Source organism: Acomys russatus, chromosome 22 (genome assembly GCF_903995435.1).
Source record: "Acomys russatus chromosome 22, mAcoRus1.1, whole genome shotgun sequence".
Classification (NCBI taxonomy): Eukaryota; Metazoa; Chordata; class Mammalia; order Rodentia; family Muridae; genus Acomys; species Acomys russatus.
In genome coordinates, this window is record NC_067158.1 from 14,374,762 (window position 1) to 14,398,566 (window position 23,805).

At 49.5% G+C, this 23,805-nt stretch overlaps 1 protein-coding gene across 1 annotated transcript in view; it reads right to left on the bottom strand.

Annotated features, from left to right (window-relative positions):
• Positions 1–23,805, bottom strand: part of Tns3 (tensin 3) — a 201,301-nt gene that overhangs the window by 41,448 nt on the left and 136,048 nt on the right. Inside the window, exons 17-20 of the mRNA XM_051165076.1 lie at positions 22,125–23,378; positions 8,290–8,450; positions 7,207–7,318; positions 7,036–7,119 (exon numbers count right to left, since the gene is read on the bottom strand). Of these exons, the coding sequence (XP_051021033.1) occupies positions 7,036–7,119; positions 7,207–7,318; positions 8,290–8,450; positions 22,125–23,378 (1,611 nt within the window). The remainder of the gene's footprint in view (positions 1–7,035; positions 7,120–7,206; positions 7,319–8,289; positions 8,451–22,124; positions 23,379–23,805) is intronic.

Here is a 23,805-nt window from a genome sequence, read left to right on the forward strand (position 1 = left end):
GACTCTAGGTGAGAAAAATATAGGGGATAGGGAAGTAAGTGGATCCAGAGGGTCCTAGAAACCTACAAGAGGAACATTATGATGGGTGGATCTGAGCCCAGGGGTTCTGCTTGATCAAAGGCACCAACCAAGGACAAAACATGCAACCATCATCAAACCCCTACCCAGATCTAACCAAGGGACAGAACATTCTTCACAGTTAAGTGGAGACTGGGGACTGACTTTCACATGCCCCATATTTGGCCATGTCCCTTTGTTGGGGAGGCCCAATGGCACTCAGAGGAAGGATAGCAGACCACCAAGAAGAGACTTGATACCCTAGCACCATATTCAGGGGGAGGAGGTCCCCCTTGGTCACAGTCATAGGGAATGGGGATTGGGGTGAAAGTGGGAGGGAGGGAGGAATGGGAGGATGTATGGGATGGGATAGAAAATGAGATGTAATATGAATTATTTTATCTTTCAATAAAAATGTGTTAAATAAAAAATGTCCTCTGCTTGTCCTGCATACTGCCCTCCAAGCTGTCTGCACTTAGGCGCCTTCCTGGTTCAGAGTCTGCAATGGATTTTGGCTTCCACACCTGGCACAGGCCGAGCTCTAACCCTATTTATTGTCTAGCCTGAGGACAAGCACGCTGTAGATAGCAATATGGGATTCTGGGAGTGCATTTTGAATTAAGAAATTCAACTCCATGACAAAAATTGGGGACATTCTCGCAGATAGAAGGTGAAATAGACCTTCATCTCTTAAGACAGCATCCCTGATCCCATACATAGGCCACTTATTCTTTTTTGTTTAAACGACGTTTTAAGAGGTCATACAGGATCACAGACAGCAGGGCCTCTGTCACCATGCCCCAGAGCCATCCTGGGGGCTGAGAATCATGATCAGAGGGGAAAAAAAAAAAAAAAAAAATCCTGTTGGCAGCATGCCTGAATGGCCTTTACATGGTGTCTTGAAGAACAGCCCACAGGCCCGGACAATGAAATGAGCTGATACGTATGATCAGAAAGCAAAGATCCCCCCCTTACCCATTACCAAGCCAGTCGAAAGATGCACCCTGATTTGTTTACAAGGTTCCGAGCAAGTTGGCTGCCCAGTGGATGAGGTGTCAGCAAGGGATGTCAGCCGCTTGTGTGTACTGAGCTGCATTCCACGCTAGCAAATCCATGTCCTTCCAGCAGCACATTCACAGGGCAGCACTGGACTCTGACCTCCATGAACCTGTCCGTGATGTTTACTTTTAGAGTATTTACAAGCAGTCCACTTTCTTTTTTTTTTTTTTTTCTTTCCTTTTCACATTCTTTATTTGGAGTGAGGAGAAGAAAGGCTGCTGGGAATTTACTAGTCCACACCCTGGGCTGGGGCTCACGACTCCCAGGCCACATTCTTTGGCGCACGTTGGTGTGCTGAGTGTATCACAGGCATCTGCACCGACAGTATATGCCTCCCACACAGAGAGGCATATACACTCCCACACACTCTCACGGTATATGCACCTAAATGTAAATACGCAGAAGTGTGCATTCACTTTTTAAGTTCAGTAGATTCAAAAGCCATCGAGGTATGCCACAAATGTCACCTGTGTTTACAAAGTGTGTGTGCTTCTAGGTGCTCTGTAAAAAAGAAATCCTTATCTACTTATAAACATTCAAGCAGAAAAGGAGTTGGGTATAAAAAGCAAAGAGAAAGCTGGCTGGAGCATTTTATAACATGTCAAGCCTTAAAGATGCCAAGTTTAAAAAGAATTATGTCTCAGGGGAAGGATAACAGGCTACCAAGAAGAGACTTGATACCCTATGAGCATATACAGGGGGAGGAGGTCCCCGTCAGTCACAGTCATAGGGGAGGGGACTAAGGGGAAAATGGGAGGGAGGGAGGAATGGGAGGACACAAGGGATGGGCTAGCAATTGAGATGTAATATGAATAAATTAATAAAATATTTTTTAAAAGAATTATGTTTTTAATGTTTACCTTTGAGATTGTAGTATAATTGTATCATTCTCCCCTTCCTCATTCCAAACCCTCCCCAAGTTCTCCTTTATTTTTATTTTATGTGTATGTGTGTTTTGCCTGCGTGTATGTCTGTGCACCACTGTATGCAATGACAGAGGAGGCCAGAAGAGTGCGGGATCCCCAGAAGTGGAGTTGTAGGCAGTTGCGAGCCACCATGTGGGCGCTAAGAATTGAACCTGGGTCATCCGGAAGAGCAGCTAGGGCTCCTAACTGTTGAGCCATTTCTCTAGTCCCCCACTATATTTCTAAGCAAAAATAAAACACTGTTTCCAAATAAGATCAATCGAGAGCCCCCCTCATTTTCTCTCTCACTTTCTGCGTCTTTCCCAAATACTCTCAGACTCTCTTCTTCCTCCTCCAACAAACACCATCCATTCCTGCCCTCGGAAATTCCACCAAACTCAGCTCACCTGAATCCTAACTAATTAGCCTGAATCCTAACTAATTAGCTCACATACTAACTAGTTAGCCTGAATACTAACTAATGAGGAGTCCTTGGATGCTCTTATTCTCTACAGAGGCAGTAAACAAACAAATGGGCCCAACCTCCAACCCTTCACAAAGCCCCAAACCAGCCCTCATATCACTATGCCAAACACAAAATAGAAATTGCAAATTTATAAAAGCATTCCCCTGAAGTAAACAAACATTGGCCATTAGTCAGCCTGAAGTCCTCAAATGTTCTCTAAATAATAATTGTAAAAAATTGTTATGTGACAAGAATGTTCTGGAACGACAGAGGAGCAGTGGTTTTAAGACATTGTACATGTGCTAAATGACTGAACTTTCACTTTAAAGTGGCTGTGATACGTGAATTTTTCTTTTTCTTTTTCAAGCTAATTTGGAGCAGTTACAAAGGTAAGTTATGTCAAGAACACAACTTTTTTTTTTTTTTTAACATGAAACATTTCACCGTGGTTTTCATTTCATTTATTTTGATAATATCAAGGCTAAGGACCATCTAAGAACTGCAGGCTGTTTTCCATCTTATACTTCACACATTTTTTTCTTCCACCTATATAAATGTTAACATTAAACGAAGTTTGAGTAAATTCTTCTAAAAAGGCCCACATCTGGAACCCTAAGACATTTATGGGTTCCATTATGATCACTTATGTTTCGGGGGTACAGCTTGGCTGGTGTGACAAGGCAGCAGCAGACAGCTGCACTCTAGGCTCACGCTGGCTGTTTGGTCACCATCCTCCCCAAGTTCAGGGTCTCATGTCAGCCAGGCAAGGATGCTCACAGGGCCGCGGACAGTTGCCCAGATGCTGGCCGTGGCTTCTTTCCCGGTGCCTATAGCTGCTCTGCCGTCTCCTGTGCCTGCCCACCACCCTTCATGTCATCACAAGCTCCTGGGAGAAGCCAGCAGCAGCACTTACTATGCATCAGTACTGAAAGAGCCCTTACTCCCCTGGAGTAGATGCTTCTGTGAAAGCCAAGAAGGGCCTTGTGTGAGGAGAGCAAGCTTCCTTGGCCAAGAGAAGCCCAAGGAGTTTCTCTGTCCCCACAACTCATGTGCTCTGCGATGGTGTGAAACATGGCCCCTACCTACGGTGCACGTGTTAGAAGATTAACACCAGTGTGGCAGCCAGAGGATCTCAGAAGGAAAGGCCTAGGCACATGGACTCTGTCCTCATGAAAGTGGCAGTAGCACCAATCTCAGGCATAGGTTCCTTCTAAGCAGGAGAGCTCAGACCCCTCTATTTATCTCCCCACTCCCCATGTGATGCCTTCTGCTCTGCTGGGACCCATGAAGACACTCTCCCAGTCCCCTGATCTTAGGCTTCCCAGATTCCTGATCTGTGAGGCAAATTTCTGTTCACTATGAACTTCCTGGGCCACAACAGTAGATGATAACAGAAGGCAGACTAGGACCCTCTGTGCTGTCGACAACAGTTGTGACCATGGGTCTTCCATTATTTACAGCATCACCCCTTCCTCTGCTGTTTGTGTTCTGGTCTTACAACCTCGCTGATTCAGTTTTGGGTCTAAGTCAGGCACCTGAACTACCCACCCATGCTCGTAAGCGCTCCCAGGAACTGCATGTGGCCGCATGTGTGGGCTGTGCTGTGCTGGGACAGATAAACCCTGCAGTGCTGGAGACCTCCCTGGGTCCACCCAGTAAGAAAGTGACAGAGCTAGGGTGTGTGTGCCTGAAAGAAAATGACTGACAGGACAGGTACCATCCAACAATAGCAGCCTCAGCTACCCAGTCCTCTGCGTTCGCTGAAAGACACCCCAAAGGCCAAATGGGCACTTCTAAGAGATGAGGGTCTGACAGAGCCTGCTAGACCCTAACAGGTTGAAAAGCCTTCCAGATAGCTAGACAGAAAATACAATGAGGTTTCTTCTTCTTCTTCTTCTTCTTCTTCTCCTCCTCCTCCTCCTCTTCCTCTTCTTCCTCCTCCTTCTTCCTCTTCTCCTCCTCCCTTTGTTTTTCTTTTTTTATTCTCATGTGTATGTGGGTATGCCTGAATGAATGTATGTGTATCACACTGTGCAGGAGCCCATAGAGGTCAGAGGTCAGAAGAAGGCATCATTTTCCCTAGAACTGAAGCCAAAGGTGGTTGTGAGCCACTGTGTGGGTGCTGGGGACAGAACACGGTCGTCTTCTTCAAGAGCAATCAGTTCTCTTTAGCCATGACCCATCTCTCTAGCTGCTCTAAATTGGCTTCTTCAATTTATTCAACAGCTAGCAGGTCCCAAGGATGCTGTGGTTTGCTCTCTGCCTACTGTTTAACTCTTTGCTAGAGGGTGGCTTGTTTCTGGGTTGGCTGGGTGCAGCATGCTTACAGCAAGGAGCTGGCTGTCTCTAGAAACATCTGACTCAGGAGCCATATAGACTGAGTGTGAGAGGATCTGGAGGGACGAGACACATGGGAATATGTAAGCCCTGAGCGCAGGAAAGGGCTGCCTTCAGAGCCAACCCAGGCTTGAGACTGGCACGAAGACCCTCCTTCCCACATCCGTTCTCGTCTTTAGCAATAATTCTGCTCAAAGATCCCACTTCTGATATCCAACCACACTGAGTGTCTGACCAAGCTTCCCGCCTCTCGGCTTTAACGTCTAAGCTCGAGGTCTTCATCTTCGCTTAGCAGGAATCCAGCCAGACTACCTTCAGCAGGAAGCCCCATACCTGAGTCTCCTGTAGTAATTTTCCATCCACCTTGACCTTCCACCCCCTCCGCCACTGCACTCTGCTCTGTGGTGCTAGGACCCAGCTGACATCGCCGCATTAGGGCTGAGCTCGGCAGTCTCACTGGCTACGATAGCATCTGCTCTTGTGCTCCAAACTAGTGCCCAGTGGTGTCCCTTTGGTATCTGCCAAGGGGCAGGATTTAAATACAAGTCAATGAAAACTTTCCATTCCCAAGAAATGCTGATTATAGCCATGCATGGAGTCACCTACTTGCCCTCCCCAGAATAGAAAAGATGCTACATCAAGAATCTAATTCACAGAGAAAGGTGGCTTTAAAATGCACATGGGGTTCGCTGAGAGTGGGGAAGGGATGGCTTCACAGGGTTTGGGAAGTTTGCCTGGGATGTCAGTCTGACCCTGGAGGCCACACCTTCAAGGGGTTGGTCCCTGGGGCACTGAATGAGCACTCTGTGTCTGTGCTGGCCACTGCTGATCTCTAAGCCTCTGGCTCACTCAATCCACTGAAGGTGGAAACCATCCATGGTTCTCCCAGAGCACAGACCATGGCAGCAAAAACCTGTACTCAGATGTGAGCTTTGTGTTCCACAAAAAGTCTAGCAATGGACCCTGAAGGAAGCTGACATCCACAGTGTGGACACTTTGCTTGTTTTAAGATTGAGAAGCTGTCTAGGAGCAGGCTCTTGAGAGCTCAGAATCTGGAGCTTGGGTTACATAAGTCAATTGAACAACAAAGCAAAGCAAAACAAAACAAAACCCAATTGTACCATGACCTGCTGGACAAAGAGCAGCTTGAAGACGAGGAGAGTAGCAGCAGCCTGGGGAGAGGAAGCCTTGACAGGGCAGGTGAGTGAACACTCTCAGAAAACAACACAGAAGAAGCAAAGGCAGCCTGTGGCCGCTCCAACTGCAAACTCCCCCAAGGCAAGGCAGACAGAGTAGCCCCGGAACCAAAGTATATGTCTTCAAGGCCCTGCTGCTAACCGGAGAGACTGCCCCAGTCTAGATAGAGAGGCTACCATGAGTCAGGCACTAAGGAAGAGCTGGCGCGGGCTAGGATGTTTCTTTGGACCTCTGATGGACTGAGATGCCTGTGGAAGATGCCCGGTCAAGTCAGGGATTAGGACGCAAGGACGCTGAGATTGCCTGCATTCTCAGGGAATAGCAAACAAAAGACTACAATATGAAAATTAAATGAGCAAAACAAATATATATATGTATGGGCTTCTCTCCATCTGCTTATGCTCGGCCCATCCTGAGATCCCAAGAAACATAGGTAACGTCTACCTGGAAGAGACACTGAGAAGCTCACTGGGTTGTTGGCGCTCTCTCCCTGTGGTGCAAAAATACGGAAGGTCTCCAGGTTTCATTGTAGAAAACAAGAGAAAGCATCAAGTATTTAGGGAGAGGAAGACTAGGTGTGTCTAGGCTAGGAGCTGGGTCACCCACAACAGCAGACAGCGATGACCGTGTAGTAGGGTGCATGCAGACACCCTGCTCTCTGCTGAAACCCATTTTCTTAGTGAAGCGGAGAACACGCCTCCTTCAAAGCCCTTGCTGAATGGGGGAATCTCACCAGGATGCTAAGCACCTATGCTGAGCTGATGGCTAACTGCCATGTATTGAGTAGCAAACCTGAATGTCCCTACAAATGCCAGGAAGCCTGCCATGGCCTTCCTGCTACTCAACTCCCAGTCAGTGGATTTACAGCCAACATCCCAAGCCCTAGCAAGACACGTCCTTGCCCAAGGGTTGAGATGAGATCTAAACGGAACAACAATTTTTGCATCAAAAGATGCCTGGGTAGAAACAGCCAAGGGTATATCACTCATGGCTGCCACAGCCAAGGGTTCTTACCGCGTCCTCCTTTGCACAAACTGGCTGGGCTGCTCAGCTGGGGCTCAGGTGGGCTGAATGGAGGGTAGCGTGGGGATGCTTTCACTGGAAAAGAAAAGTACAACAAAGGGTACCATTACACTCCACCTTCTGGTGCTGAGTTAGACCCAGCCAGTTGTAATTCTTTCTTACCATATGGTGTTTCTGGAGACACGGGGAATGCTGGGGTCAGACACATGGACTCCTTGTTGGAAATCCTGCCATCCACCATATCGAGGTCAGGGGGATATGCAGTGATCATCGTCTGAAATTGGCATGGAGGGAGAGGATAAAATTAAGGAATCCCACAAAGGTCCCTTCCACACAGATGTGGTCCCTCAAGATGGTCTGGGGACAGAACCCACATCTGAGAGTAGGGCCAGGAGGAAGAAACTGGCATCCCCACTGTGGGAAAGACTATCGCCAAAGCTGGAGTACAGAGAGGAGGAGGCCAGCGACCGTCATCTTACTACGATGCTGGACAGCCAGGAGACAGGGTGAGGGAGACTTGAAGGAACCCAGGAATCCTTAACTACATTGTTGTCACAGATAAGTGAAAATATACAGGAAGTCGCACACAAAACACAGAGCAAACTTCGGAAGAAATTATCTCAGATATCAACAACATATGTTGATAAGAGTTAGGACGATGAGCTGTCTTTTCTTTCTGCCTGTTCTCAAGGCTCCAACTTTTCAACTTAAGAAACAAATGTATAATTGAGGTTAATTATTTGGGGGGGGGTGGCCTGTCACATTCTGACGAGATGCTTTAATTACATCTCCCTCAGGGTCATCATCTGCACGGAGGATTTGGGACCTAATGTGGCAGACCAGAAGAAGGTCTGCATTTGCGCTGGCTGTGCTGTCCATCTGCAGGGTCCTGCTACCGCCAGGCCCATGCTTCCTAACCCTCACAACCCGCCTGTACGCTTTGCACTTCACGTCCATTCTACAGATCAGAGCACTGTGGCTTCAACGGCCCACGCAATGTACCCTCTGTCTAGCCCTATCTAGGGATTGTGTGGACCCCACATAGGCCTTCTGACATGTGTTCCCAATCAGAACCCCTGTCTGTCACTTAAGAACCATGTCTATCAGACAAGAAGGACAGTCGAGGACAGAGAGGTCACAGCGAATGGGGACCTTGTGCAAGGACGTGGCACAGCCATTTCCCTGAGCACAAGGGTAGGAGAACAAGGAGGGTTGAGTGGAGATGGGGACAGGGCCAGCACATACCTCTTTGATGTCTGCAGGAGAAGAAAATGACCCCAGGCTTGGGGCTGGGTCCATTCCGGCCTTTCCCCATCCACACTTAGAGAAGGACACCTGGCTCCCAGCATCGTTGTCATACTGTCCGAGACTCCGCTTCCGGAGCCGTCCCCCAATGGACTCATCACCTGAAGAACCAGCAAGGAGAAAAATCAAATGGGCTTCTGGGTATTAACCTTAGAGCAGCAAGTCTACAGACCACTGATAAAACCCATCTTAAACTATTTGCAGACAATGCCATCACTAGTCAGCCACTCCACACAGCCTGCTACGTGCAGGCTACAACCCTGAGGGCATCCAGAGCCCAGAGATAAGTCAGAGCACCCCATCCAGAAAAGACAAGGTACCGGGACTCAGCCCATAGTACCAGGACAGGAGCGTGCTACTAAGCTTGAGTTCAGACAGACAGCTAAGATCCAGCCCTGGGGCCTGGTGTGCACACTGAGAAGATTAGCATTTGCAATGACCCAGGCATGTGGTTCTACCGTGACAAACTGAATCTTCACACGGAGGCAAAAAACAAACAAACAAACAAACAAAAAACCCACACCAGATACAAAGAGTGAACATTCCATGCCCCAATGCACTCTCTGCCAGAAACTCCATAGGCATTTACTGCTGACCCAGACGTTCATGGTCCCTGCTCTTAGCCAACGCTGATCATCATCTTCTTGTTGGTGAGAAATAATATGCCTGAGCTGGTCTCTTAGCTTTTTAAACTTTCTTCCAAGGAATTCTTAAAATGGGACAATAGGGGGAAACCTGCAGCAACCTACAAAGGTGATAACGTTTCAAGCCACAATGTTGTCTTTTCATACCAAATTAGGATCTGGCTGACAGTCCAGGCATAAGCAAAAAACACAGAATCCCTACAAGTATGTTGGGGGCATGCCTGTGATTGCATGAGGCAGGACCACTGTGGGTTCAAGGTCAGTCTGAACTGGAGTGTTGAGACACTATCTCAAAACAGTAAATAAATAGGGGCTGGAGAGATGGCCAGTCGGCAACATGCCTGCTGCACAGGGAGGAGGCTCCATACAAGCTCACCAAGCCTCAGTCTCAGGGAGACAGGCAGCCCTGGGAATGGGAAGTCCGGAAACAGCAGGAAGAGCAAGGCAGGGGGGAGGGAGGGAAGGAGGGATGGATGGATGGAGGAGGAGGGAGGGGGGAGGGGGAGCGCACCAGCCACATGACATGGCAACACCCCCAGTAAGAGCGAAGGTGCCCTGCATCTGCCCCTACAACGGTGACAAAGAAGACAGATCAGAGAGACAGCACTGTGTGCCCAGGGTGACTTTTTTCACGTAGGAAGATCCACAATCCTTTCATCACAGTGGTGAGGAACAGAAGAGTTTTAGAGCTGGGCGGTTGCTCTGCATCACACAGCACATCAGTACATAACCTAGCATCACGTCATAGGTGCAACGTCAAATGCTTTAGGGTACCAAAGAAAGAATAAAATGGTACCAAACTATTCAAAGGCCAATCTCTGGGATGTGGAATTTCAGGCAAAGGCTCATATTTTCTATGAATGTCTCCATTTTATTAAAGCTTTTAAAATATAAATTTTAAATATTAAAAAAAATTATAGCATACTTAAAACATTCCCCCTCCCCTTTCTTTCTTTCTTTCTTCTTCTTCTTCTTCTTCTTTTTTTTTTTTTTTTCTGAGACAGGGTCTCTCTGTGTAGCCTTGGCTGTCCTGGTCTCACTTTGTAGACCAGGCTGGCCTTGAACTCACAGCGATCTGCCTGCCTCTGCCTCCCAAGTGCTGGGATTAAAGGAGTGCGCCACCATGCCCAGCCCTGTTTTACCTTCTAAAATCAAAGACAACGAGACCTAGATTCCCTTTTGGAAAAACAAACCTTCTGCTTTTTTTCTCTCTCCTCTGCAGGGCTCTGCTGCACTCACTTCTGCTTATCTTCATAAACTTTGGCGTTAACCAAAAAACATTTCCTCCTCTCGGAGGAGCCCACACAGGAACCCAAGTGCAGGTGGCCTTCTCTACCATCCTAAGGTGACATCCCCTACAGGTGACACAAGGCGCAACACCGAATGAATGGGTGTCTGTGCTTCTTTAAGTGTCCAGAGACAGTAGGTAGATATGACAGTTCCAACGAAGAGCCTGTTCTTTCTATTTTTCAGGCAAGGTAACTCAGAAGTTAGGTTCCACAACAGGCCTCAGGCAGCTTCGAAAGCACAGTGAGAGAGCAGAGCTTAAGCCTAGGCCTGAGGCCACATACAGAGCCAGAACGAGCCCTCAGCTTTGTCTCCACTCTGCCTCAGTAGCATCTACAACACAGACCCCACTGGCAGCTGTCCCAATGTGAGGTGAAAGCAGAAGAGAGAATTCCCAAGGATGGGGTGGTGTGGTCCAAGGAGCATCCACGGAGATGGACACAGTCTCTTACACACTCACTGGCTTTCAGTTCTTGTCATGCACAGGCTCATGTTACACTCCCACACTCACCATCACAGACACAGCACTCCCTCTCAGATGTTCCGTGTCTTACTTTACACGGTATACACGCTGACGCATGCGTAAACACCCAATCTCCTACCAACACACTGCCTGCCACTCAGTCACACACTGTCTCCCCTGTTTTTACATGTGGTCCCTCAGACATAGCCACATGCATACGCTCTTATACCTCACACTCATGCACCCAGTCACTTGCACGTGTGCAGCCTCGCACACACTCGCACACATTCATACACTAACCTCCGCCCTGACACAGCCTCTGCCTGCACATGCGTGACAGACAAGGCTCGGTGCTCTCAGCCCTGGAGGGGAGGTTCAGCACCCCCATCTCACTTCTGCAGGCCCACACTCCTGGGTACCACAAGTCTCCCCACTTAAGGGCGGCTATCAGGAAGGAGGGTGCTGAGCATTCCTAGAAATGAGCTTCTCCCAGGATGAGGAACCACGGCACCCTCACTTCCAGGGGCTATGGAAGTTATGTGTGGTGCAAGGCTCCCCCTCTTGCCGGGAGCCTATCCGGTTCCTTGTGCTGACACTCCCTTCCCTAAGGTCTATAATGACCCCGTGACAGTGAGTATGCTAAGGTCCTGAGCCTCAAACACAGACACCACAGCCTCAGAAGCAACGTGGGACTAGGGACTCCCCAAAGAAAACAGCAGACACCTCCGCTTCAGCCTGACACCTCTCGCCACAATAGGGCCCCTCAGAGCCGCTGTTCCCAGGAAGGAAACACAGACACAACCACAGGTTTCTAGTTCATACTAGTTATCTAGAGGTCTAGAAGGAGGCTGGATGCTGCAGAGACATTTCTATAGGTGTTTCATGTACTATGTCTGGTACCTGCCAGGCAGGTGGTCTCTCGTTACGAAGGCTGAAACAGTAAGCACCACATCTCTGCACTGCTGCCTCCATTTGGGCTCAGCTTCCTTACTGAGGACAGATGCGGAGCAGCCATCTACCCAGGCATGGCAGATCTCAGCTCCCACATCCACCCCACTGATGCCCACCCACCCGGGAGGCGTGGGTGTCTATGAGTGGGTGAGCAATAGGAGGGCAGGAGATGGAGCGTGGAGGAAGAGGTGAGCGGGGACCTGGTTGGCACCCTATGCTTTGTCAAACATGGGCTCGCAACTCTCCCTTCCCAGGGAACAGCACCATGTTGTGAGGAAGACACATGGCTTGTTTGTTTCTTTTTCCAGTCTAGGCTCAACGTGCGAGCATCTGCAGGGCAATAAACGATTTGTGTTCACTACGTTACACTCTGCACCAACATAAAGTCACCTGCACACACACACAGCCACTGCTTTGTCCTTCCCTTGCTCAGGGTGTCCCTGGGTCTACATATCTGCCAGCTCTGAGCAAGACTCCAAAGGCTGTGGGGCGGAGCAGGGGGGAGGCTGGGGGTAGGGGGGCTGTGGGAAGGTAGGGGGTGGGGGGCTGGGGGGCTGCATCAGAGCCTCCTCTTTCCCTCTGCAGCTGGTGTTCCACATCTGCAGAGGCAGAAACAGCAAAGGTCATTGGTTTACATTATATGGGCACCAAAGCGACTTCAGATCTCAAAGCTGATCTGATGAGCTCGGGCAATCTGCATGGCAAAATACTTCATAAATCAACGAGGACATTCGTGAAACTCACTCTCTGAACAGTGCTGTAAAAGTCATGCCACACAAAGGGCCATGACAACATTCACTTTTCATTTTCCTATAAGAAGTCAAGTCTGGGGGTAAAATATAGAAAAGGCAGGAAAACAAAACAGACAGACGTCATGGGAGCAGGGTGGACACACTAAGGTGTGGCTGTCACTCCTGATGCTGGTCTGATATGTGGATTAAAAGGAGCTGTGCTGGCTTGGAGGGGCTTTCTCGGGGTTCTGGGTAGCCCCATATTCACACCAACCCCTTCTGGACTTTCAGAACAGCCAAGAGAAAGCATGGACAAAATCAAGCATAAGGGAACACTTGCAGGCAAAGGGCCTCTCCCATAACTATGGCAGACCCACCTGCATCTGCTGGGGCTCACTTGGCTTCCTTCCCAAGTGAGCCTGCTGGGGCCCAGTTGTTGTGGGGAGCTGCACCTGCTTCTAACATGTTCTGTGCCAGTAAAGAGGAAACTTGAACTGGCCCCTGGTACTTAACAAAGCTCAGAGAGTCCAGGACAGATCAGAGGCAGCTTCAGGCCTATGTGAGCACAGAACATAGTTGTCTGCAATTATGCCTACGAGCCTTGTCCCAGGAATCCTCCATGCAGCCGGGCTCCCCAAGGGGGGAGGTATAGGTAACAACCATGTGGTGACATGCTTTGCTGTGGCAGCATGACAGGTTGCCACACAGCCCCTTAACCCTACCAGTTCCTCTGAGCATTCAGCTGTTCTTGTCCTTGCATGAGCCAGCCTTCCACCTGACCCCAGACCACAGCTTAAGACCGGAGTTCCTATGTCCTCGACTGATACTCCCAAAGTCAATACACTGATATGTGAGGACAGCCTGTGAGCACTGCCCAGGACCACACAGACCTTGTCCAGCACAGCAGGAGCAGAGACTACCAGGGGTGTCTGGAGGGCACTGAACTTCAGAGAGCCTGGGAAGCTGATGCTAAATCACTGCAAACACAAGCGGGGACAGAGCCCTGCAGCATTCCAAGGCCAGGCAGCATTCCAGGTGTGGGCAGTGTGTGGGGGGGGGGGGGGAGGGAGGCCAAAGAAGGCCAAGCTGGGGGACGGGCCACCCCCACCAAGGCCACCATGATAGTGGGACAACCATGACAGGGAACAACTTCCTCAAGTGCTTCATCTGGAGACACTGGAGGCCTCATGGGCAGGGGTGCATAACCCACAGGGCCCGCCAAGATCGTCAGGCACTGTGTTAACATGCAGGGCTGAGTCCAGGATAGAATAGATAATATTGTTACTGGGAAGCCCTGGGTGCGTGTTTTCGGGGAAGGGTGTTCTGTGTCCTTCAGTGGTGCTATGGGCCACGCAGAAGTTTCTCAGTGTCACGTGGCCTATCTGGAACGAGAGAGAGGAGTGCCAAGCAGGAGACACCATGGCACACATACTGACTTTTCAGGGCAGAATCCTCTTCTCAGTGAGGCACAGGGCCCAGTCTGCTGCAAAACTAAAGCTTAACAGTCCTAGCGGGAGGTACCTCATGGGACAACGCATAACCACAGGCTACACGTGACCCACTCTACTGCAAAAATAAAGCTAACAGTCCTAGTGGCAAGAGGTTGCTTATGAGGTGACACATGACCACTGGTCGTCCTCTACATCCTGCACAGCAAGGTCCCAAACTCTGGTCCCATTAGCACCAACCCGGGGGAACATCCCAGCCTCAAAGAAAGACTAGATACACAGAACCACAATTATAAACCAGCAGAATGTCATTACGATCCTCCCCTGAGGGCCCCACCTTTCTCTTCTACGCCGACCTCTTCCCTTGGAGTCAGGACACGACCAGGAAAGCTTTCAACTTGCAGGTGCAGCCTGTCTGAACCCAGGAGTCAGTCAGAGAGCCTACAGTACTTCAGACACTCAGGCCCCTACTGGGCCAATCAGCCTCCCTTTGCAGACAGGAGCACATGCAGGCATCCTTAGCACTTGCGTTGTGAAAGTCCCAGGTGGTTACAGTGGGCAGTGTAAAGGATGGGTGGAACACCCAAGTGATAGTGGGCTTAGAGCTCCTACCACACGTCCTCAGAGCTCCTCAGGCATGCCGTGAGATGGACGAACTTGCTTGGCCACAGTGAACCTCTCAATGGTACGTATCAGAATGCACTGAGCATCTTACATACACACAGTAACAACTAATTAAAAATAAAAATAAAAAAGGAAAAGGAAAAAAAAAAAAGGGGGGATGGATGGGTCCTATAGCATGACTCATTTTGAAACGCAATCTTTACTTTCTACCTGGGACCCTAGAAGGACAAGCACCCCTAAGTGATTTCTTCATCTTTACAGGATCAGGTAAGAATGAAGCAAGGCTGGCACCACATGGCAAGTGGGTGGTTTTGGAAACTCCCTCACATTCCTGGGAGTGAAAACAAACACACGGCCAAGGCTGTTTTGTGCTGAGGTAGGGGCCTCCTGCTTTCAGCTCACTAGAGTAAAGAAGCATAACCTCTGCAGAGAGAGTGAACAGAGAAAGGGTGGTGCAGTGAGGACAGTTCAGCTCAGATGTCCCTCCCCCACCCTTGAAATGAGCTAATGAGGTCTCCTCTGGTAAGCTGAACAGAGACAGGCCCAGCGGCCCCAGCCACCCGGTGCACATGTTCCTCAAGAGCAGGTGGCATGCATTCCCCATAAAGAAAGTGGTGAGGACACTGGGAGCCCGGGTGCTGAGTGCCCTATCAGGAAGAAAGCAGGAAAAGGCTCTGTGTGCGCAGGGCCATCTCTTCCTTCCCATCTCTATCCGTAATCATAACCTGGTCCTACTACGGGAAGGAGACGTCTGCAAAGCTGCACAGAGGAAGGGAATGGATTGAAGAAATGCTCCCCTGGGAAGTGCTTGCTTAGGTGAAGCGTATCTGAAAGGGATAACGGCAGCACACCCCCAAACCTGGGAAGGAACATCTCCACGTTGCTGAATGGACTCTGTAACAATCCACATACTGCAAAAAGAACTCTGATCGCGTCACCCACTGCTCACACCTAGGAGATTCCACTCGCCAGTAGAGTTTTAGGACCCGATTTTGATTCCTTCTTTTATGTTTAAGTAACAACCTCTATGACATCCACAGAGGACATGGCACTTCCCCCACTCGAGGCCCACACCACGCCACAAAGGCAGAATCAGAAATGACAGCGCACCGATGATTCGACCAAGCCTGGGAACTGGCAGAGCCTCTTCATCCTGATGTGACCTTCATCACATGGAAGACCACAAAAGGCAGTTCTCCCCAAGGGTGGCCTTCCCAGACCTGGGTCCCTTATGAGATGGCAAAGACCAAATGCTTCTACTCTATTGAGAAGGCAACGCTCTGGAGACAAGCTGTCCACATATGAGGCTGGTTAGTCTCCAAAGAGACTTTCAAACATCCAAGAGGCAGTTTCCTAGCAAACACAGCATGAACTGTCCTGTGACCCAGTAAATCCACATCTGGTGATAAGCAAATAGGTAAAACAGGAATGTGTGCACACATGTGCATGCTAGCAATATTCACAACAGCCAATGCTGATGGCATCCTAAAGTCCACTGTCAGACAAATAGGTTAACTATGGAGAGTACTATTTAGCCATAAACTGGAATGACTCTCCAATAGTCACAGACCCTTTAAGATAATGTGCTCTGTAAAAGAAACCAGCCAAGAAGGGCCACCAAGTATATGCCTGCATTTATTCCAGAAGCAAGAACATCCAGCTAATCTAGGGAGACAGGAAGTAGGTTAGTGTGCTGGGGGCTGAGGTTGTGCAGATGGGAAGTGAGTGCTAATGGGTAACAAGTCTTCTCTGGGAGATGAAGAAGAGTTCAGAAACCACACAACGGCCATGGCTATACAACAGTGTACCTGTCCTAGGCGCACTGTGACCAGGCTCCCCACTCCCTGCATGGACAAATCCCAAGGCCTCCATATGTCAAGCCAAGCAATGCTGGATCAATGAGAGGCATTCCCCAATGCAGAACTCTTTCCCATCTCTCCGCAGAGCTGGAAGCAAACAAGCCACGACATGTCAACACACGTAGTCCCATTCTTGAGTGTCTCTGGGCCATGACTCCTAACCCAAGGCAAGGTCCTACCCACAGTGCCCCCTGTCAGATCCACATTTTCAATTGATGGAACACCGATCATATCAACAAGCCTTGAGCTGCGCAAGGACCCATGATCCACAGTCTAGGCTCCCTGAACCCAAGATTGAGCCTATGGTGAGGCCCACCCTGCCCATCCAGCATTACTCCGTGACACCTCTGGCTGGTATTGGATGTTCAGTCTTGAGCCTCCCAAAATACCACACCCTTTGGGGGCATCTGCCTGGCCATAATTCCTGTACCAGTCAGGCTTGGCTGTGAGAGTCTCATGGAGCGCGCTCCCCAGATTCCTTGACTTACTAGTGGTGATAGTGACTAACACATGTTAGCAAAGGTAAAGTGTATGTGGGTCTCCTCTTCTCCATGTCTCTCGCCCCTGCCATCAAAGCACACAAGGGCAGTACTTCAAGCTGCATTCTGAAGTTTCGTGCACTCCTCCCACAGGGAAGGAATTCTAAAAACACAGGCAGGAAGGCCATGGTGCTATTTGCAAGAAATGCCTGCCAGGTTCCTGTCATCGGGGCACTGAGACTAATGTAACAAGAATCAAATATTTTGACAACATGAAACAAGAAGTCTCCAAGGTATGGCATAAGCAGCCAGCATTCTGCCATGCATAGAAGGACAGGCTGCACAGGCTGTCCCTCTCAGGTTACTCAGGTAGGCCCTCCTCCCCTGCCACTTAAAAGGCTCTCATGCCAGAAACCTACCCACTTGTAGGCTGAATTGGACTGAGGCGGGGAGGCATGGGGAACGGCTTGAGGACAGAGGACGGGGGGTGGGGGGATGGGGTGGGGTCTGCGAACGAAGCAATGTCTGGAGCTCTCACATCATGTACAACCAGAGTGCATCACAGCAGAGTGAGTGAGCAGTCTTATTGGCCAGTGGACACTCTGAGCAAGCAAAATCCCCAAACGAACTGTCTGCCTTCACCTGGTTTACAAGGGACACAACACTGCACTCAGTAGCACAGGCAGTGCTCAGTGGCTCAGGTACCAGAGCTGAGTCCTCACTCTGGTCAGCATCTCGGGTCCTACAGTGGAGACAGACCGCCTTTTAAATCCCCTAAACAACCTCACCTCACCTCACCTCAGTGTCCAGGTGAGCAGCGGGGGGTGAGGGGTGGGGGTGGTACTGCATTGCTGCACAACAACAAGTTCAAGTTCTCCATTTACAAGTATCTCTACAGTTTTTTTCCCACTCCAGCAAACATCATGAGGGAGCCTGCCTGGTGAAAGGACAAGACTGCAGTAGAATAAAGGCACAGCCAAGAGATTCAGAGTGGACAGATGGGAACCTTTATACTTCCTGGTGGACTGAAATTACTGTAACAGAGACGGTCCTCAGAGTGAATTACCACTGTCATCATCACGAACATCACTACCCTACCACCATCTTCTCAGTCACCACTGTCATCACTACCATTATTACCATTACCAACATCACCGCCACCACTATAGTTACCGTCACCAACATCATTGCCACCACCACTATAGTTACCGTCACCAACATCACTGTCACCACCACTATAGTTACCGTCACCAACATCGCCGCCACCACCACTATAGTTACCGTCACCAACATCACCGCCACCATCACTATAGTTACCGTCACCAACATCACCGCCACCATCACTATAGTTACCGTCACCAACATCACCGCCACCATCACTATAGTAACCGTCACCAACATCACCACCACTAGTTACCGTCACCAACATCACCGCCACCACCACTATAATTACCGTCACCAACATCACCGCCACCATCACTATAGTTACTGTCACCAATATCACCGCCACCACCACTATAGTTACCGTCACCAACATCACCACCACCACCACTATAGTTACCGTCACCAACATCACCGCCACCACCACTATAGTTACTGTCACCAACATCACCACCACCATTGCTATAGTTACCATCACCACTGCCATCACCAACATCCTCACCAATACCACCACTACAGTCATGAATATCACTACCACCTACACCACTGTCATCACTCTCACCACCATTTTCTGGGAGATGAAGAAACAAACTGTCTCTTACTGCAAATGACATTTATTTCTAAGGAGCAAATCCCACAAAATCTACCAAACAAACATCCCCAAATCAACCAACAACAACAGCAGCAGCAACAAAAATCCTTCTAGAGAAGCAAGCCGAGCAGAATGAAAGTTTCTAGCTGGAATAAAAATCCCACTTAGCTACTCATCATTAACAAATAGCTGACATGAGCACCCTAGAAAGAAAAAGGGTTGTTTTGGTACAGGACTTTGGAGGTTATGGTCCACAATCAGTTGGCCGTTCTGCTTTGGTCCTAGAGCCAAAAGGCCACGGCAAAGCCAAACCTACTACTCATGGCCAGAAAGCAAAGGAGAGGAGAAAAAGAGTGGGCAGGGTTTCAGCTAGTCTTTTCAAGGACATACCCCCAATCACCTAAAGACTTACTAGGCCATACTATTTAAAGTTTCTGCCACATCCCAATGGCACCTTCTGGGAGCAAGTGTTTATCACGTGGACCTCTGGGAGACACGTAAGACACAAACTACTATAACCTTGTTTTCCATCTCCACTTTCACCGTCTCCACCATCACTGCCATCACACAACCAGCTGCAGCCACAATAGTACCTACTGTTCTCCCTACTGCACTATGAAAGAAACATCCTCAAACGAACACAGTCAGCCTCCAAATGTGGTCCATGGAAGGAGTGTACTGCTCACTACTGCCTGCAGAGCTGGTGTGAGTCAAGCTACACAGCTAGCTCTGCTGGAATGCAGATCCGGGAGGAGGTCTGGGAAAGCTGCGCTCAACTCCTCACTGCCTGCCAGGGAGGAAAGAACGTTCCGTCTTCACCCAGGTGGAAGAAGTACATAAGCATTCTTTTGAGGGGATTTTTTTTTTTTTTTTTAAATCACAACAAAGATAGCCTGAGTTAAGAGTGAAGAGCCAGGCTGCGTGGCTGCCTGTGCCACACCCAGGCTCCTTTATTGAATACAGTGCAGGACTGGAAGGCTTTTGGGGGCTGGATGTTGACTTAACACAGAATGCTTGTCCTGGAAAAAAGCCGGCTACAGGAAGGGCCTCAGCACAGCCTCAGCTCTGTCCCTGTGCGGAGCTTCCCTTTTGTGTTCATGGCTGCCACCTGGGGATGGAACCTCATTTGCAGCAGGAGTCTGAATTTCAAAAACACCTTCAAAGACTAGTTCCTGTGTGTGTGTGTGTGTGTGTGTGTGTTGCGTGTACATATATACACATATATACATACACACAATTAAATACACATCATATATTTAATTACACACATATATATATATATATATATGTCCTTATGATACCACTATAGTTCCAAAGGATTGACAAGGGCCCAAAATGCCTGTTGAACAAAGACAGATTAATAAATTACCAATCTACTGTTTACGTAGGATAGTTATTTAAGTAGGAAAGTAACTTGAAAATTATGTTTATAAGAAAATGAATTCAAGAGGATCTAATATTAAAATAAAACTCCAGTTAGTAAAGCGACAGACTCATTTCTTCAGTAATTTAGTGATGGCCAATGTGAGGATGGAAGGCACAAAGTGACACTCTCCAGTCCCTGGCCATATATACCTGCTTGACTGCAGGAATGGCGCCTCCCTCAGGGCTACCCAGTCAGCTGGAAAAGAGTCACCTGAACCTAAGTCCTGCCTACCCACATACACCGTGAGACAGCTGCAAAGTTTTCCAAACCTCAGGAGAGATTCTGTTCCTGGAGGAAAGGCCTAAAGGATTTATTCTTCCCAAGTGTCGTCTTCCAAGAGCATTTATTAAACAAAGTGTAGAGAAAACTGTTTCCATCAAAACCTTAGAACTCCGAATTTCCTGAAAGTATTCAATTCTACAAGCTCATGTGCACACAAGAACTGACCTGGCCTGAGTCCTCAGTCACTGCTACTCTGTCATAGTGGCTGGGGTTGTTAATGGCTTCACCACAGCCTCAGAACTGTACTGGAGGAGAACACATCCCTACCAGCACTCCAACCAACTAAAACATCCTGCCATCTGTCCGGCAATGGGTCCCAGCACGAAGAGGTAATGTAATCTGGCTTTTCTCAACACCTCTCATCATCTATCAGACACTGGCAGGGCGCTTCCTTTCCACATACAGCACAAACCAAAAGCCACAGTAGCCATGTTCTTTAACGACAGCACGCCAGTTAGCTGGCAGCCCATGCAAACCATGCTGACTAGGATCTGAGGCTCCAAAATTTTGCTCCTGCCTGAGGGATAGGATGTGATTTTGCCATAGGTTCCATGTGAACTTGACCTGTCATCACCTACTAACCTCCACAAACATGACGGGCAGGAAGGGAAAGGCCACTGCAGCAAGTGTCCTTGGAAGATGAATTAAGCCATTCCTCCAGGACCCCAAAGCATATTTGGCATATGCAGGGGCTTCTACCATCGGCATCACTAGCACACAAGGCAAGGGGGATGTTCATGGACTCAGTGAAAAGCACAAAAAAACACTCATGAGGGAAAAGATGAAACAGTGAGAGCCTTTTCTTGCATTGTCTTGCTTGTCCTCCAGGTCCTGGCTGCTGGTGACACCCACTGCTCCCTCTTACCTGCCACCACCTGCAGCCACTTCATGATCCTCACACAGTGAGGGCAGCCAGTCTCCCCCACAGATAACTCTGTACAGATTCCAGACCAAGGCCTGTCCCTGCCTTTAGCTCCCAGACTCCTTCTCAGGATGCCCTGCCTGCCCATGTCATACACTTTGGTTTGCTGCCTGTCTTTTCACCCAAAGACAAAGGTGGCCCTGTCAGCATGCAAACCCTCTTAACACATGTTAGCACAGGATACATCCCACAGTGATCTGGTCCTAACTCAGGCCGCATCACACTCATGCAGTCTACAAGAAACATTCCCACAGACTCGGCCAGAGGCCACAGTCCACTATCACCTCTGGCCTTCCCAAGAAGACGCTTCCCTGGTGTCCAGTTCTCCTGGTTCTAAGGCAGAAAGGCCCACACAGTTCTCTCTGGTCAACTCTCACCAGCTTCAGACGGTGCAGCACACAGATGGTCCTCACATCCAGGCTGTCACCCGAGCTGGGCTTTGGCCTGTGGTCCTGATTCTAGGTGACGGTTCTCAGGATCCAGGAAACCGGATCTGCTCTGCCTGAGCTTCTCTGGGGCCAGCTCTCCACTTTCTTCCCCATGTGTTGTCTGTCTCCCTCAGCCCTCAAGAAGCACCAAGCTTCTCTCTAACACATGGTGGTTCCTGCCACCCAAGAACAGCCTACATGATGTCTGAGGAACCTGGACAATATACGTGTAAGTAGGACAGTTTACATACTCTGCTTTATCAGACCTCTGTTCCTACAAGGATGACTCAAGACCCCAACAGCTCTTCTGACTTACTGAGATGCCTGGCACTCTTCCTAAAGAACATTCCTGAACTAAGAAAAGATTCTAGGTCACAGCTTATGAGAGAAGAAAATGCCTCTCCATCATAAGTCTTAGCAAATGCAAATTCCCAGCTGGATTAACTTCCCACCTGACATCACCACCCCATCAACTCACCTTGCCGGCCAGAACTCCGGCCAGGGCCATCCATGGGGTCCAGCCTGCCACCACACCGGAGCCCACTTGCAACACCATCAGGACACATAGAGCCATTGGCTGAGATGCCAAGGGCATTCATGTGTGTGGGGATGGGCTCAAAGGTGGGGTCGAGCTCCAAGATCAGCCTGTTAAGTTGCTCAATGGACTGGTCAATATCCAGGGTAGGAGAGCCTGGGGAGGGACCAGTGTTCAATTCCGGATGTACTCCGTTCATGACTCTGTCATCTGAAAATCTGGGTTGGAGTGCTTTCCCAGGACAGAGCTGCTGTGCGTCAGGGGGATTTGGCCCATTACCGATGCCCCTCTGAACAGCCACTCTACTGCTGGCTCCGCGAGTAGGAGTAACCGGGATGTGCGACTGGGCCTGGGCAAGGCCAGCACTGTCCACTGTACTGCGGCTGCCCAGCCTGGCCTCCCCATCTGGGGCAAAGCTATACTGGTGAGCAGCTACCATCTGCTGCTGACGCACCCAGGTCTGAGTGGAATAGTTGCTTTGCCCATAGGCCTGGGTGGGGGTGGGTACCGAGGGCTTCCTCAGCAGGGGCTGCAGTTGCTTTGGCTCACGGCCCCCACACATCTGCTCCTGCTCATAGAGGGGGTCCACACCGAGGCCTAGGTCTGGAGAAAGGGCACCACTGTGATCTTCACCAACACCATTGACAAAGCCATCAGACAGGAGGGAGTTCTGGCTGCTCTTGAGGCAGGTGAAGGGGCCCAGGTGGGTCGACTGTGGCCCTTCAGAGGAGGAGAGAGTACCCAGGCTGTCCACACTGTGCAGGTCAGGGTGGGGCATCTCATCATCCAGAATGTCGGTCTCCCGATCCTTCAGGGCACCGTCTCCATTCACATGAACCTGGGCTGGCACCACGTGGCGTGTCCCACTATACTTGCTACACCCGTCAGTCATGTCTTTGTGGGAGCCTGCAGAATCTTCCAGGCCAAATCCACTCAGCAGCTGATCCAACTCAGCCTTCTCCTGGGGGCTCAGGCCCCTCCGTGCTCCTGGGGCTGGGCGCTCTTCTGTCTTATCTGTTTTGGCTGAGGCAGTAGAGTGACCAGAATCACTGCTGACTGACAAGGTGTGATCACTGGGGTCTGGACTGCATGTGGCTGGCATGCCCTGAGGGCTGCCAGGGATGATGGAATCTGAGGCACTCTTCTTCCTCACCTTGGCATACAGACTGCCGTCCACTGGGCCCTGTGTGTGCAGCACTGTAGGGAAAGCAAGAGGCAGCCGATTAGCCGGGGAGAAAAGGGAATAGCACTTACCACAGTGGCCACACAGTTTATCTAAACAGATGAGTGAATTGCTAACAGAACTCAATAGTAAACAGGTACAGACACAACGAAGGTTCCAAAGCTCTACATAACCTCTGCAGAGCGGGAGTCAACAAAAAAGGATTGCTTTATCAAACATACTCTGCTAAAACCATTTCTGCCTTGTTTTCTTTGTCATGCTGAAGATGGAACCCAGGGTCTCGCACATGCTAGTAAGTAGTTTACCATTGAGCTATACCCCAGGCTTCATGTTTCCCTACCCCTATAAGAAACACCTCTTCCCCGCCCCCCCCAAGAAGTTTTTTTTTTTTTTTCATTATTTGAATCATTAATATCATTATTTTGAATGTTGGGAATCTAG